The 13,408-nt window shown below is 41.9% G+C and overlaps 1 protein-coding gene across 1 annotated transcript in view; it reads right to left on the reverse strand.

Annotated features, from left to right (window-relative positions):
• The window catches only part of LOC126092755 (odorant receptor 83a-like), a 63,171-nt gene that overhangs the window by 25,548 nt on the left and 24,215 nt on the right, over positions 1 to 13,408 (reverse strand). The window contains exons 3-4 of the mRNA XM_049908481.1: positions 10,547 to 11,070; positions 1,200 to 1,299 (exon numbers count right to left, since the gene is read on the reverse strand). Of these exons, the coding sequence (XP_049764438.1) occupies positions 1,200 to 1,299; positions 10,547 to 11,070 (624 nt within the window). The remainder of the gene's footprint in view (positions 1 to 1,199; positions 1,300 to 10,546; positions 11,071 to 13,408) is intronic.

Raw genomic sequence — 13,408 nt, forward strand, 5'->3', positions numbered from 1 at the left:
TCTCTTGTGAAGGATTTTCGGAAAACTGTGTTTAGTAACTCTGCTTTAGTGGCACTGTTATGAATAACATCACCAGTGAAGGCGTTGATTGCGTCTTGCCACCAGTATGTAAAATACGACCAAAATCTGTTTAGTTTTGCTGCCAGATTTCGAGACAAAGTTTCGTTGTGGAAATTATTAAACCCATCTCCCATTGAAGATCGCGCTAAATTTCGAGCTTCTGTAGAACTTCGCCAATCTTGACGATTTTGCACTCTTTTAAATTTGGCATGTGTTTTTCGATGCATCTGCAACAGTGCTCTGACCTGTGGCCGGGCTGTGCCATAAATGCAGTCACAGCGGAAGGATACAATCCGGACTACTTTAGGCCATGTGACATCGAGGAAGCTAGTCGGTAGGCGGAACCTGCGCCTCCTACTGTCAATGGCGACGACGCCTGTTGGTGAAACGGACGCCTCATAATCGAAGCGGTAGCTGTCGGAGTTCCACACGATGGCAAACCGTTCTTGTAGTCATTCTACGGGACTGTTTGTTTCTGGTTTACGATACAATGGCGCCTAGATGGCCGCACTTCGGCCACCTGTTCCACTTCGTGTTATAATGGTGGACTAGTAGTTCCGACACTGCAGTAGGCCCTATCCACATCCTCAGCTTTAGTGGTGGAATTTGCACTGTATGCGGCACGCATAGTAACCTGTAGCGTAATAAAAATCCAGTACAGAAATTAGTTCCTGGTGAGCTCTCTAGGATGTTCCTGTCAACTTGCGTACAACATTATTTCTGGCAGCTACTTGGTGTGCTTAAAAGACAAGGTTAGGTCCAGCGTAACTAACCCCTGCGTATTTTTAAGATGTACGAGGTTTAAACTATTTTCGCTTCTCTTTTCCCTCAGATGAAAAACACTTATTTGTATTTTTAATGACTTCTGTTATAGATGGTTTCTTTCATAGTACGTAGAGAGGGTTTCTAGAGATGTCATTAGTTTGTCATTTAGAGAAGAGTCCGACTTCTTGTAAGTGATGGTAGTTATTGAATGAGGGAGAAAGCCAACTGCCGCACTGAAGATTCATTCAGACAGAACTGAGCTGGTACGTAGTTCTGAAGTTACTGTGGACTGAAGTTGACAGATAAAATGTTATGCATAAATGATAAAGCAATGCAAGATTATAATGGCTACTATAATCAAGTATCATACTTACAACTACTAAAGAGAAGATGTGCGAACACAGGTTGAGAATGTTTATGGAGAGAAGGGCAAACGCTCCCATGCTTACTGCCTTTTCTAACTCGCTCACACATCTGTAAATATAAAATGAAGAAATCGTTATCTCACTGGATAAATGTTGTACATAACTCCCAGATCTTAGAGAAAAAAGTGTGTAGATTTGTCATAATATTTGGGTATGCGCCCTTCGTGTCTGACAACTCCTTTGAAACTTTCACTTTCTTTTTATGTATTTATCTTAAAATAAACTATTAAATCTGCCATATAAACAGAAAATTACTACTGTGAAACCTTATGTATAACAGGTAACAAAATTATATTTGCACCATGGAAAAATATTGAAGTTCCTGTTAAATGATCATTATTAAATGTTGCAACTAAGTTTATCTTATTATTAATAATTATAGAGTATTTGCAATTTCTGGAAAGCTTGTATACTATTTTCTAACTGTGTGTTCATGTGGTTATGGAGCTTGTTATAGCGCACAGTATATATAACAACCTGTCAAAACTTTTGGCTGAAGTTGAGTATTTGTGGTATAAATCATTTATAGAAGCGTAAGAGGAACTTTTTGTCCTAGCTTACCGTCTGTTAGTGATAATCTTCACTGTTTTGCTGGCACTTTCTTTAATCCTCCAAGTAGTTCAAGCCTCGCATAGTGCACCAGTCTGGGTGCCTTTATCGTTAATTTGATGTACTCTCATGGTTAAAGGGCGACCTCCAATTTATTTTGGGTTGGACGATGGCGGTGCGTAAAAGTATGTGATAGCTTTTAGCTTCCTGAACACTGTTTTTCAAGATTAACGTGACGTATGCTACTTCGCAAACCAGACATTTCAAGAAGTGACAGACGCAAGACTAATTAGAGCTGTACATAAATTTCCTGTACCAGAATCAGTAAAGAAGTTGCATTCGTTCTTACAAGTCACTCTGGTTTGTAAAAGGTTTCGTGGATATTGCCAGACCATTGACACAATTGTTGGACAAGATTACTAAATTTTTGTGGTCAGAAGAGTGCCAGCGCACTTTTCAGGAGCTAAAAGAAGCTTTAACACTGAGTACGATATGGGTATTTTCGGATTTTAATAGAGAATTTGTTTTATCATGTGATACATGAAAACATGTACTTGGGCATGTGTTGTCACAAGATGTAGAAAGCGTACAACATCCAGTAGCTTACTCATCAAGACAAATAAATTCTGCAGAAAGAACTTATTCTACAACAGTGAAAGAGATGTTAGGCTTTCTTTTGGAAACAACATACCTCGAATATTCCCGGGACAGTAAAAAGTTTAGAGTAATAACAGATCATGCAGCATTAAAATGGTTGTTGGGGTTAAGAATCTTTCTAGTAGGCTGATGTGATAAGCAGCAAGACTAAGTGAATTTTATTTCGAATTCATGCAAAAACCTGGGAAAAAGTGAGGAAATGCGAATGGCTTAAGTCGAAAACTAGCAGTATTACATATTGGGACTAATGAGTGTAAGCAATGGAAAACTGTACAGAAAGCAGATGAAGAATATAAGGAGCATTTTAAGCAGTCACAGTTTTGCATGCAGAATGTGTTGCTATGCGGGGAAACCAACTTGGTATCGCAGGTAGTGGTACCAACGAAGTTAAGGAATAGAGTGCTACATGAAGCTCATGATCACATATTAGCGGGTCATGGGGCTCACAGATCTACCAACAGAAGAGTAGCAGAAAGGTATTGGTGGACGAATAGGCAGATGGATGTAAGTCTGTATGCACAGAATTGCAGACCGTTCGCACAAAGAGCGGATCCGTGTCTAACAAGAGTGTCATTTCAGAGATTACCTAAAGAATTAGCACCGTTCGATTTTTTGGGGATTGATGTTATAGATCCATTCAATAAAACACATGCAGGAAATAAGTACATACTCACAATCACACATAATTTTTCAAGGTACATAGAAATGGTCATGATGCCAAACCAGCAGGCAGCAACAGTAGCACAAGCGCTTGTGAATAATTGGGTATTGAAATATGGAGTGCCTGAAACAATAGTAACACATCAGGGAACGAACGTCATGTCAGACCTATTCAAGGATTTGAGTAAGTTGTTGAGTGTGAAGAAGTTAAGGACGAGTCCTATCCATCTGCAAGCCAATGGGAGAACTGAAAAAGTGCAAAGGACAATCGAGATGATGCTTGGATACTACGTTGACTCACATTGCACCAAATTGGATGTCTATTTCAAGTATGTCATCTCCGCTTACAACTCAAAATAGCATACAAACACAGGATTGTCGCCATATGAAGTAGTATGTGGTCGAAAATGCCATCACCGTTCGACATATTGAAAATGAAGAAAGGGGAGGCTGAAGAGTATGTTAAAGAATTTGCCGGAGTGATTAGGGAAATTTGGAATAGAGTATGAATGGCAAATACACAAGCACTGGGGAAGCAGCAACAAACAGTAGGCCATAAGGCAAGAATGCGATGGTATATGGTTGGTCAGTGACTGATGCTATCAACTTCGTATACACTCAAGGGAAAGACAAAGATACTTTTTGTGAAGTGTCAGGAGCCATTCCATGTGATAGAGACTACGTCGCCGGTAAATATCAAGATTCAGTTGCCGATGAGAATAACAATTGTGCATATAGTGCCGCTGAAACCTTTTCAAGGGAGTCCAAAAGCTGTTCCTTGGATAGGAGATGTGGACTGGAAAGGGAGATTGAGCAGAAAGGTATTGGAAGATAAACAAAAGGTTGTAAATGAACTGTAACGAGGAACCCGTATCGGTTAATGCCTACGAGATAGTCATTTAATATTTTTTAGGTTAGGTGTAGGTCTAGTACAGTTAATATTAGCAGCTGGGAAGGAGCAATGAAATTAAGATGGTGGAAAGTAATAGGTATTCTTGCCTGTAGGTGAGGTGCAGAGAAGGTGGGATGATGCAGTTGCATGCAGGTCTACTCATCTTCGTCAGGGTGCTGTTCGCTAAGCAGGAATCGTAATGATCGCGTCATTGCTGGGTGATACAGTTGGTATTCAACGCATAAAAGATGCTGACGAGGTGAGAAGATTGGAAGAAACATTTGACAAATTCCGTCAGGGAATGGAAAGGCATGGGAGTGTCATACTCTAGCACTTCCTTTAAGTGCTAGAGTATGACACTCAAAGGAAGTGCCAGGTTATGTGAGAGAGTGCATGGGGCGTAAGAGAAATTAAAGAGTGACATTACCCAGGGACTGGTTGTTATTCCACAAATGAAAAAAAGAGGGTTTGGATCGATGCTGGAGGCACTACTGATGAAGAAGTCATTCGAGGGGTGAACACACTATAGAAGAGGTTAAGCAGTGAGAAAATGTGAACAAATTCGCGACTGATTGGCACACTACGCATATTGCAAGTTTAGAGAAAGGCGTTTTGAATAGCACATGACTTTTATGACAGCTGACTGGAAAAATAATGCGGTATGCCAGAGCTGCAGAGAACAACAAATCGAAGTAGAAGTGTTAGATAGGGAATGACAAAATGGTTGCAGTCCCTAGAAGATACTGTTTGGGAAGGATGAGGGGAAGCAACAGAAACTCAGAAAGCTATCCATTAGGCGTGAGAGGTCAGCTAGTGGTAAACTTGCCGCCAAAGCAGTATTTAGAGGGTCTAAGGAAAGTGCAGAAGGAACAATTCCCGAGCACAAAAAGTTACCTTTTTATTTCAAGGTAGCCACAGTATCGCTGAGAACTGATGGAGTGAAACTTTTACATTTCCGTTTCTGTACCAGAAGCAGTCGAGACAAGACGGTTACGAGTGTTGCATAGTTCAAACGTAACTTGTCAAATTGGGGATACTGAAGAAATTTGTAGGAGTAAAAACGCAGAGATTATTGTTACTTGCAAAAGACAAGGAAAGATATGTGGAAATGGAGGGAGCGAAGTCCCAAAAATGCTACTGAGAGGAAATCGCAGTCTGTCCGAATACGCTAATAAGAGAGGGGCAGGATTCCTGTGCAGTGAAATTCCTAATGGAACAAAAGGAGGTAAGAGAATGCAATAAAGAAGAGATCGAGCCAGAATTGTACTTTCAGCAGGCCGAGGTACGTTGGTTGTACTCTACCTTTGACAAGATTGTAGTAGTGCCTAGTTGTTTCGAGCAGGGAAAGCTTGGGTTAGCAAAGAGGTCAGAGTTAAACGGGAGTGGTTTTTGTATTAAATGGAACAGCGTGCGAGATAATGGGACTTAATTTCCATCTGCCTGCCATGATTTCAGGAATAATTCATTGAATATTTTGCAGTCTTGTTTTTATTGGGCAGAGGAGCCCATGGAAGTGCTACCTGCCGCAGATCTAACCAGCTTGAACCAAACTGTAGGACCGGAATTAACGCAGTCTAAAATCACGTTTCTGGAGCAGGAGGAGGAACGGTCCTCCCTGGGACCTTAGTGCTGATCGGGTAAATCAATGCCAGAAAGTGGCAACATAGACTACTGTCATAAAAAGAACCACAGCGGCACTTGTTCTGCTCAGCATAGTCCTTGTTTTGGTATGTAGAAGACGAAGAACAAGAGTGAATTCAGATCCAGCCGTCGTTCAGATTTCTGTGGATTGTATACCCCACGAAAAAAAAATCAGCAGAAGGAAGATAAACACGCAAGGGTGTAGTCTGAAAAATAATTGATTCATTTTAGCTCGTAAGTTTGGAATATACAATTAGAAGTTATTGTGCAAGAAGCCTAGTAATGAAATAAGCCCCATGGTGTCGGAATTAAGAACACGGTAAGAGGCTCTGTAGAAATGTATAAGATTAAGTGATAGGATTAAGGAAACCAGATGTTAGAATAATTCTTCAGGACAATCTAGTTTGGTTGATCCGAGGGACCAGGTCTTGACAAAAAGGAGGGCAATGTAGCATATCAACTGTATTCGGTCAAAAGTACCCCAGAGCAAAAGTGAGTTTCAACAGAGCCAGCCACAGGCAGGGAAGAGTGTTATGCGTTGCGAAGAAAAAAGGGCTGACAGACGTTGCGAAACAGTGTAAGCTGAGCACGGTATAGCAGCAGCTGACGCTGCAATACGCTGGTGGAAGGACGGAAGTCTTTCCTCACTCGCCACCACGGAAGTATAGTCTGGAGTTTACAAGTACTCAGACGTTCATATGCTAAACCTCATCTCGGTATCACAGTCTACACCATGAATCTGTGACACCTGGAGCGACATCCTGGAATGGAGCATGGGGTCCGCTGTTCGGCCACGGGACAGGGCGATCTGCCCTGAGTCAGGAGAGAGTGCGCGACCGCTACGGTCGGAGGTTCGAGTCCTGCCTCGGGCATAGTGTGTGTGATGTCCTTAGGTTAGTTAGGTTTAAGTAGTTCTAACAAGGGAACCTCCCCATCGCACCCCCCTCAGATTTAGTTATAAGTTGGCACAGTGGATAGGCCTTGAAAAACGGAACACAGATCAATCGAGAAAACAGGAAGAAGTTGTGTGCAACTACGAAAAAAAATAAGCAAAATATACAAACTGAGTAGTCCATGCTGAAGATAGGCAACATTAAGGAGAGTATCAGCCCAGTAGCGCTTCCCGAGCACGGGGTCCCGGGTTCGATTCCCGGCGGGGTCAGAGATTTTCACCTGCCTCGAGATGACTGGCTGTTTGTGTTGTCCTCATCATTTCATCATCATCCAGGAAAGTGGAGCAATTGGACTGAGCAAAGACTGGGTAATTGTACGGGCGCTGATAACCTCGCAGTTGAGCGCCCCACAAACCAAACATCATCATCATCAGCCCAGTAGCGCCGTGGTCCTGTGGTTAACGTGAGCAGCTGTGGAACGATTGGTCCTTGGTTCAAGTCTTCCCTCGAGAGAAAATTTTAATTTTTTTTTTTCAGACAATTATCAAAGTTCAGGCACTCACACACAATCAACTTCGCTCTCCAGAATTCCAGGACATGTTCAGATTTGCTTGGACATATGCAGGATTTGACGGTCTACACACGGAAAAATTTGAAAAAGTTAAAAACATATTTTTTGACAGAGCACAGGGAAAACTGTGAAACTGTTGCATTCATTTGTTGCAGTTTATGTGACAAACTCTTATGTTTTCATCACTTTTATGGGAGTGATTATCACATCCACAAGAAAACGTAAATCGGGCAAGGTAGAAGAATCTTTTTACCCATTCGCCAAGTGTACAAGTTAGGTGGGTCGACAACATATTGCTGTCATGTGACGCACATGCCGTCACCAGTGTCGTATAGAATATATCAGACATGTTTTCCTGTGGAGGAATCGGTTGACCTATGACCTTGCGATCAAATGTTTTCGGTTCCCATGGGAGAGGCACGTCCTTTCGTCTACTAATCGCACGGTTTTGCGGTGCGGTCGCAAAACACAGACACTAAACTTATTACAGTGAACAGAGACGTCAATGAACGAACGGACAGATCATAACTGCGAAAATAAAAAAATTAAACTTTTCACTCGAGGGAAGACTTGAACCAAGGACCTCTCGTTCCACAGCTGCTTACGCTAACCACGGGACCACGGCGCTCCTGATCTCACACTGTCCTTGTGTTGCCTATCTTACACATAGACTACTCAGTTTGTATATTTTGCTTCTTTTTATCCTAGTTCCACACAACTTCTTCCTTTTTTCTTGATTGATCTGTGTTCAGTTTTTCAAGGCCTATCCACTTTGACAACTTATAGCTAAATCAGAGGGGGGTGCGATGGGGAGGTTCCCTTTTAAGTTCTAAGGGACTGATGACCTTAGAAGTTAAGTCCCATAGTGCTCAGAGCCATTTTAACCATTTTTTTCAGGAGAGAGTGTCCTCTGGAGCAGAGGGCCACCCACACGCTTGCGGGAGGTCACGGCCATCCCCGCGGGACTGTCGGCTACACTGTCATCACAGTCGGAGCCAGACATCGCCAAAGGCGGTATTCGAGTCACGCCACGCTCTGCCCCTCTCTTTGCGTAGTCAACAATGATGGAGGTATACTGTTTCGCATGAGAGGCAACTGGACGCCTCCAAGCTGTTCCTGATGTACTACAGCCAGGGACCGGAACGAAGAAGTTAATTAAATAAATCTACTGTTGCCCTGACGTCTCCTTTCACTCCTTACCGGTGACAATCCAAGGGTCATCCAAAAGAAAGATCAATTTCCACTGTGTCACATGGCCTCAATTCATAAAACGCTGTGGAGAGGTTTAGAATTTAATCCAGCATATTGTTGGAAAGACTGGTGAACAGGAACTTCACTTCACCACGTCTCCTCTTGTTGTTGGTCAAACACTAGCAGTGAAAATATCACTCACAATGAATCGAGTGCCAGAAAATGAACAAGAACACAAAAGCGCTCCTTTCTTTCTTTTTTTTTCTATTATTCGTGTTAGTAAGATTTAAATATTTCAGTATCTACTAATTTTTATTCTTTTTGTTATGTATCTTTGTATATTTGCGTTATCTGAGAATTTATCGGTTATAATTTGCACTTGGTAAATAGTTTCTATGAAATTATCACGTTCAGATGCATTTTACTTGCATTGAAATAAATTATATGCTCAGAAATGAGATCAATGGATTGAAGGGGATGGCATCAATGAACATGGAATGGCATGGAAAAGATAAAGTACAAACCTCTCAGATATTCTAGAACTGGAATGTTCGTACATCATGCAGTGAAAACTTTTCAGATATTCTTAAACTGGAATTAGAAATCATGGGTGGAAGCAGCGGCAACAATGTAAGCTTGAGTTGTCTCTGCAGGCCAGCTACAGATTTTGGATTTTGTCTACATATTTTTACTTAAATAGCAAATGCAGTGCGTTTTTGAGTGCTGTAAAATATGTTGTTGTTGTGGTCTTCAGTCCTGTGACTGGTTTGATGCAGCTCTCCATGCTACTCTATCCTGTGCAAGCTTCTTCATCTCCCAGTACCTACTGCGGCCTACATCCTTCTGAATCTGCTCAGTGTATTCATCTCTTGGTCTCCCTCTACGATTTTTACCCTCCACGCTGCCCTCCAATGCTAAATTTGTGATTCCTTGATGCCTCAGAACATGTACTACCAACCGGTCCCTTCTTCTGGTCAAGTTGTGCCACAAACTCCTCTTCTCCCCAATTCTATTCAATACCTCCTCATTAGTTATGTGATCTACCCATCTAATCTTCAACATTCTTCTGTAGCACCACATTTCGAAAGCTTCTATTCTCTTCCTGTCCAAACTATTTATTGTCCATGTTTCACTTCCATACATGGCTACACTCCATACAAATACTTTCAGAAACGACTTCCTGACACTTATACCCTCCTTTCAAGACACTGTCCATTCCGTTCAACTGCTCTTCCAAGTCCTTCGCTGTGTCTGACAGAATTACAATGTCATCGGCGAACCTCAAAGTTTATTTCTTCTCCATGCATTTTAATACCTACTCCGAATGTCTCTTTTGTTTCCTTTACTGCTTGCTCAATATACAGATTGAATAACATCGGGGAGAGGCTACAACCCTGTCTCACTCCTTTCCCAACCACTGCTTCCCTTTCATGTCCCTCGACTCTTATAACTGCCATCTGCTTTCTGTACAAATTGTAAATAGCGTTTCGCTCCTGTATTTTACCCCTGCCACTTTCAGAATTTGAAAGATAGTATTCCAGTCAAGATTGTCAAAAGCTTTCTCTAAGTCTACAAATTGTAGAAACGTAGTTTTGCCTTTCCTTAATCTTTCTTCTAAGATAAGTCGTAGGGTCAGTATTGCCTCACGTGTTCCAACATTTCTACGGAATCCAAACCGATCTTCCCCGAAGTCGGCTTCTACCAGTTTTTCCATTCGTCTGTAAAGATTTCGCGTTAGCATTTTGCAGCTGTGACTTATTAAACTGATAGTTCGGTAATTTTCACATCTGTCAACACCTTCGTTCTTTCGGATTGGAATTATTATACTCTTCTTGAACTCTGCGGGAATTTCGCCTGTCTCATACATCTTGTTCACCAGATGGTCAAGGCTGTCAGTAGTTCTAATGGAATGTTGTCTACTCCCGGGGCCGTGTTTCGACTTATGTCTTTCAGTGCTGCTGTAAAATATAGAACATGATATTACACACAGCATGTATCTATAATAAATAATGTTTTAATTTGCATCATTTCTCTGACATTAAAAAATGTGTTTCTGCCCAATAGCACCTACGATGATACAGTATTTCTGAACATCGTGGAAAACGTGTTTTTAGCACTTTTGTCTAGCGGTGGAGAGATAAGATCCCTCCGAAGAGACATTTTACAACTAATAATTTTTTAAGAAAAAACAAATAATGACTACAACAGCTACTGCGTAAACTGTATCCTGGTGTATGCTTACACGATAATGAGTTGATGGTGCCGGATATTCTCTACTAACAGTTGATACATTTCATCATTAGCGCTTTTTTTGTGATTGGGGTATGTTGAAGTGAAGTCAGATGTCGAAAAATTGATACAACCACTATCGGGTCTAGTAGAAGTTGCGATGAGTGTCGACTCGTCTCCAATTGCCATATTTTGCGCCGTCCCAATAAACGAGGATGCAGCGGTCATCGACTGTGGACCAGCTACACGGACAGTTGCAGTTTTCATATTCTGAATGTTGCTGTTGAGGACATGTATCTCGGCAGTGACGTTTATGATGAGAGTTACGAAGAGAGCGTCGATGAAGAGGGACAGCTGGACACCGCTCATGAGCATCGCGGACTCCAGCAGGAAGAGGAGCCCATAGTTGGACGGCTGGGTCTGGTCGAAAGGCAGCCACAGCGGCAGCGGCAGTTGGCGGCCCTGCTCCGCGGCGCCGAGTGCTTGGCTGATCAGCGGGTCCAGGCACCAGAAGGTCACGTTCATCGTCGCCATCACCTGCACACACCACGACCTCAGATCACATACCGAGCTCCGAAGGGAAGCTACAGTAGAGGTGGTAGTTGGCGGCCCTGCCCCATCCCGCCCATTGCCTGACTGGTAAGTGGGCCTAGGCATCAGGAGGCCACGTAAATATCCGCCTTCACTTGGTCACAGAGTGACTTTAAGGGGACCACACCGTGGTTCAGGTCGAAAAAAATTGATTTTCCGTTTTCATCATATCTCGATAAACTAAGGTTTTATTTAAGTACTCTGAAAAGGATTTTGCTGAATTTTTTTTTCGAGCATCTAAAGAGCATTTTCCTACCAAGTGTGTTTATGCACCACGCCCACTTTTCAGTCACCCACTGTCACCCACCCACTGTCAACTCTAAGCCATATGGAGATGCCACTATTAGCAAAACAGAATGTGTAGGCCACGTTCAAAAACGTTTGGGAACAAGGCTAAGAAAACTAACTGTTGATATGAGAGGAAAAAAATTAGGAGATGGAAAATTGTTGACCAGAGAGGGTCAGTTAACTAAAACTGAAATAGAAAACTAGAAGGTATGCTATGGGCAGCAAAACAGAAATAAAGAAAATCTTGAGGAAATGAAGAGAGATGTTTGGGCCATATTCTTCCATAAGTCCTCCACTGATGATAAGCCATTCAGGGATTGTGTCCATCAGAAGAACATTCGTGGTGTAAATACAATAGGGCTCAGGCAACTGGAGAATCTTATTCTTCAGCATTCTCTTCCTGCTGCTGTTATTACAGCAATTAAACCTATTTTCAGAGACTTGGCTCATCCTGACCTAAGGAAACGTCTGCTTTGGCAGACACAGAACGCAAATGAATGTTTCAACAGCGTAATTTGGAACCATCTTCCTAAAATGAAGCAAGGTGTTCATGATGCTGTTATTACATTCAATTGTGGTAATATTTGAAAGTGTTGGGTATTGAAAAAGCTGGGAATTAATCCTGGTGAAAATATGATCACTGGGCTGCAACATTGCCATAAAATGAGGATAGCCGATGCAGACAGGTCTGCATCTAATATGCCCAAGAAAGCAAGACACACATCCAGGAAGGTGAAAAAGAGGCTGGAAGACCTGACAAAGGTCAAAGAAGGGCCATCATATGCAGCAGGACAGTTTTAATTAACTGTAAGTACCAAATTTCAAAAGTTTTTTCATTAAAGTCAATTTCCCGCAAACTGAAATTTTCAGTATATATGCCCCATTATATCAGAAACTATCATAAATAAATGAATGAAATTTTCAGAGACTCTGCATAACATAAAAAAGCCAACTCTGGTACTACATTCATTAATATTCCCCCATTAGAAACTTCACAAAAAATATTTTCTGCAGAAAAAACTTAATATTTTATGTTAATAAATTGAAAAAGTATTTCTGAAAAACTATGAAATGGATAAAGTAGATTTTAGTACAGTTGACTCTATTAGCATCATGTAACATACAGTAAAAATATAAAGGTACTGCATCAAATAGTTTTTTCCAGAAATAGGTCAAATACTTGCCTAAATTAACATGGGTTATAGGCAGGATGTGGTTCCCTTAAATTACACTACTGGTCCTGGCCGTAGTGTAGACAAATCGTAAGTGGCAACTGGTAGCCCTGCACGGAGCCCCACTGATCAGGGTGTAAAGGCAGCAGAGGGATAGGTTCATCGCTGCCGTCACCCACCCACAGCCAGAAACAAGTAAAAACACTGATGAGCCGAAATGTTACAGCCACTGCTCAGCGCGAGACTGAATTCAACTAGGTAGCGTTGTAGGCACTTAACGTTATAAGCAAAGTATTCGTATTACTCTGAGTGTAGACTCACGGGGAGTCATTCTAGCGACAATATGAGGCACAAATGGGGAAATCCACTGACGTAAAGCGACTTCGACAAAGGAAAGATTGTTAAGGCCTGGTGCCTAGGAATGAGCAGAGAGGGGATGGTAAAGATGGTAGGCTGTGCGCGTGCAACTGTAATTAACATTGTTTGAAGGAAGCTGAAACCAGCAGTAAGCGACAGAATGCAGGACAGCATCCCCTTGTCTCTGGACGAGGAGAACGGAGGCTTGCACGCTCTCTAACGCAGGATGTTACTGTCGGGACAAAGCACGTCTTCGAGGTTCTCGCATATCTGAGAACCTATTTCATAACTTCAGACCGTTGACAGTATGTGACAAAGCAGGTTGACCCACACTCTCCCACTTTGTATGCACTTCAATCTGATGTATTAAGGTCTATATGAAATGTCCGCTAATTTTCTTTCCAAAATTCCGATGCTGAAATTTCTATCTAAATTACATGTTATCCAAACAAAAACTGTAGAAAGAA

Source organism: Schistocerca cancellata, chromosome 7 (assembly GCF_023864275.1).
Source record: "Schistocerca cancellata isolate TAMUIC-IGC-003103 chromosome 7, iqSchCanc2.1, whole genome shotgun sequence".
In the NCBI taxonomy this organism is placed as follows: domain Eukaryota; kingdom Metazoa; phylum Arthropoda; class Insecta; order Orthoptera; family Acrididae; genus Schistocerca; species Schistocerca cancellata.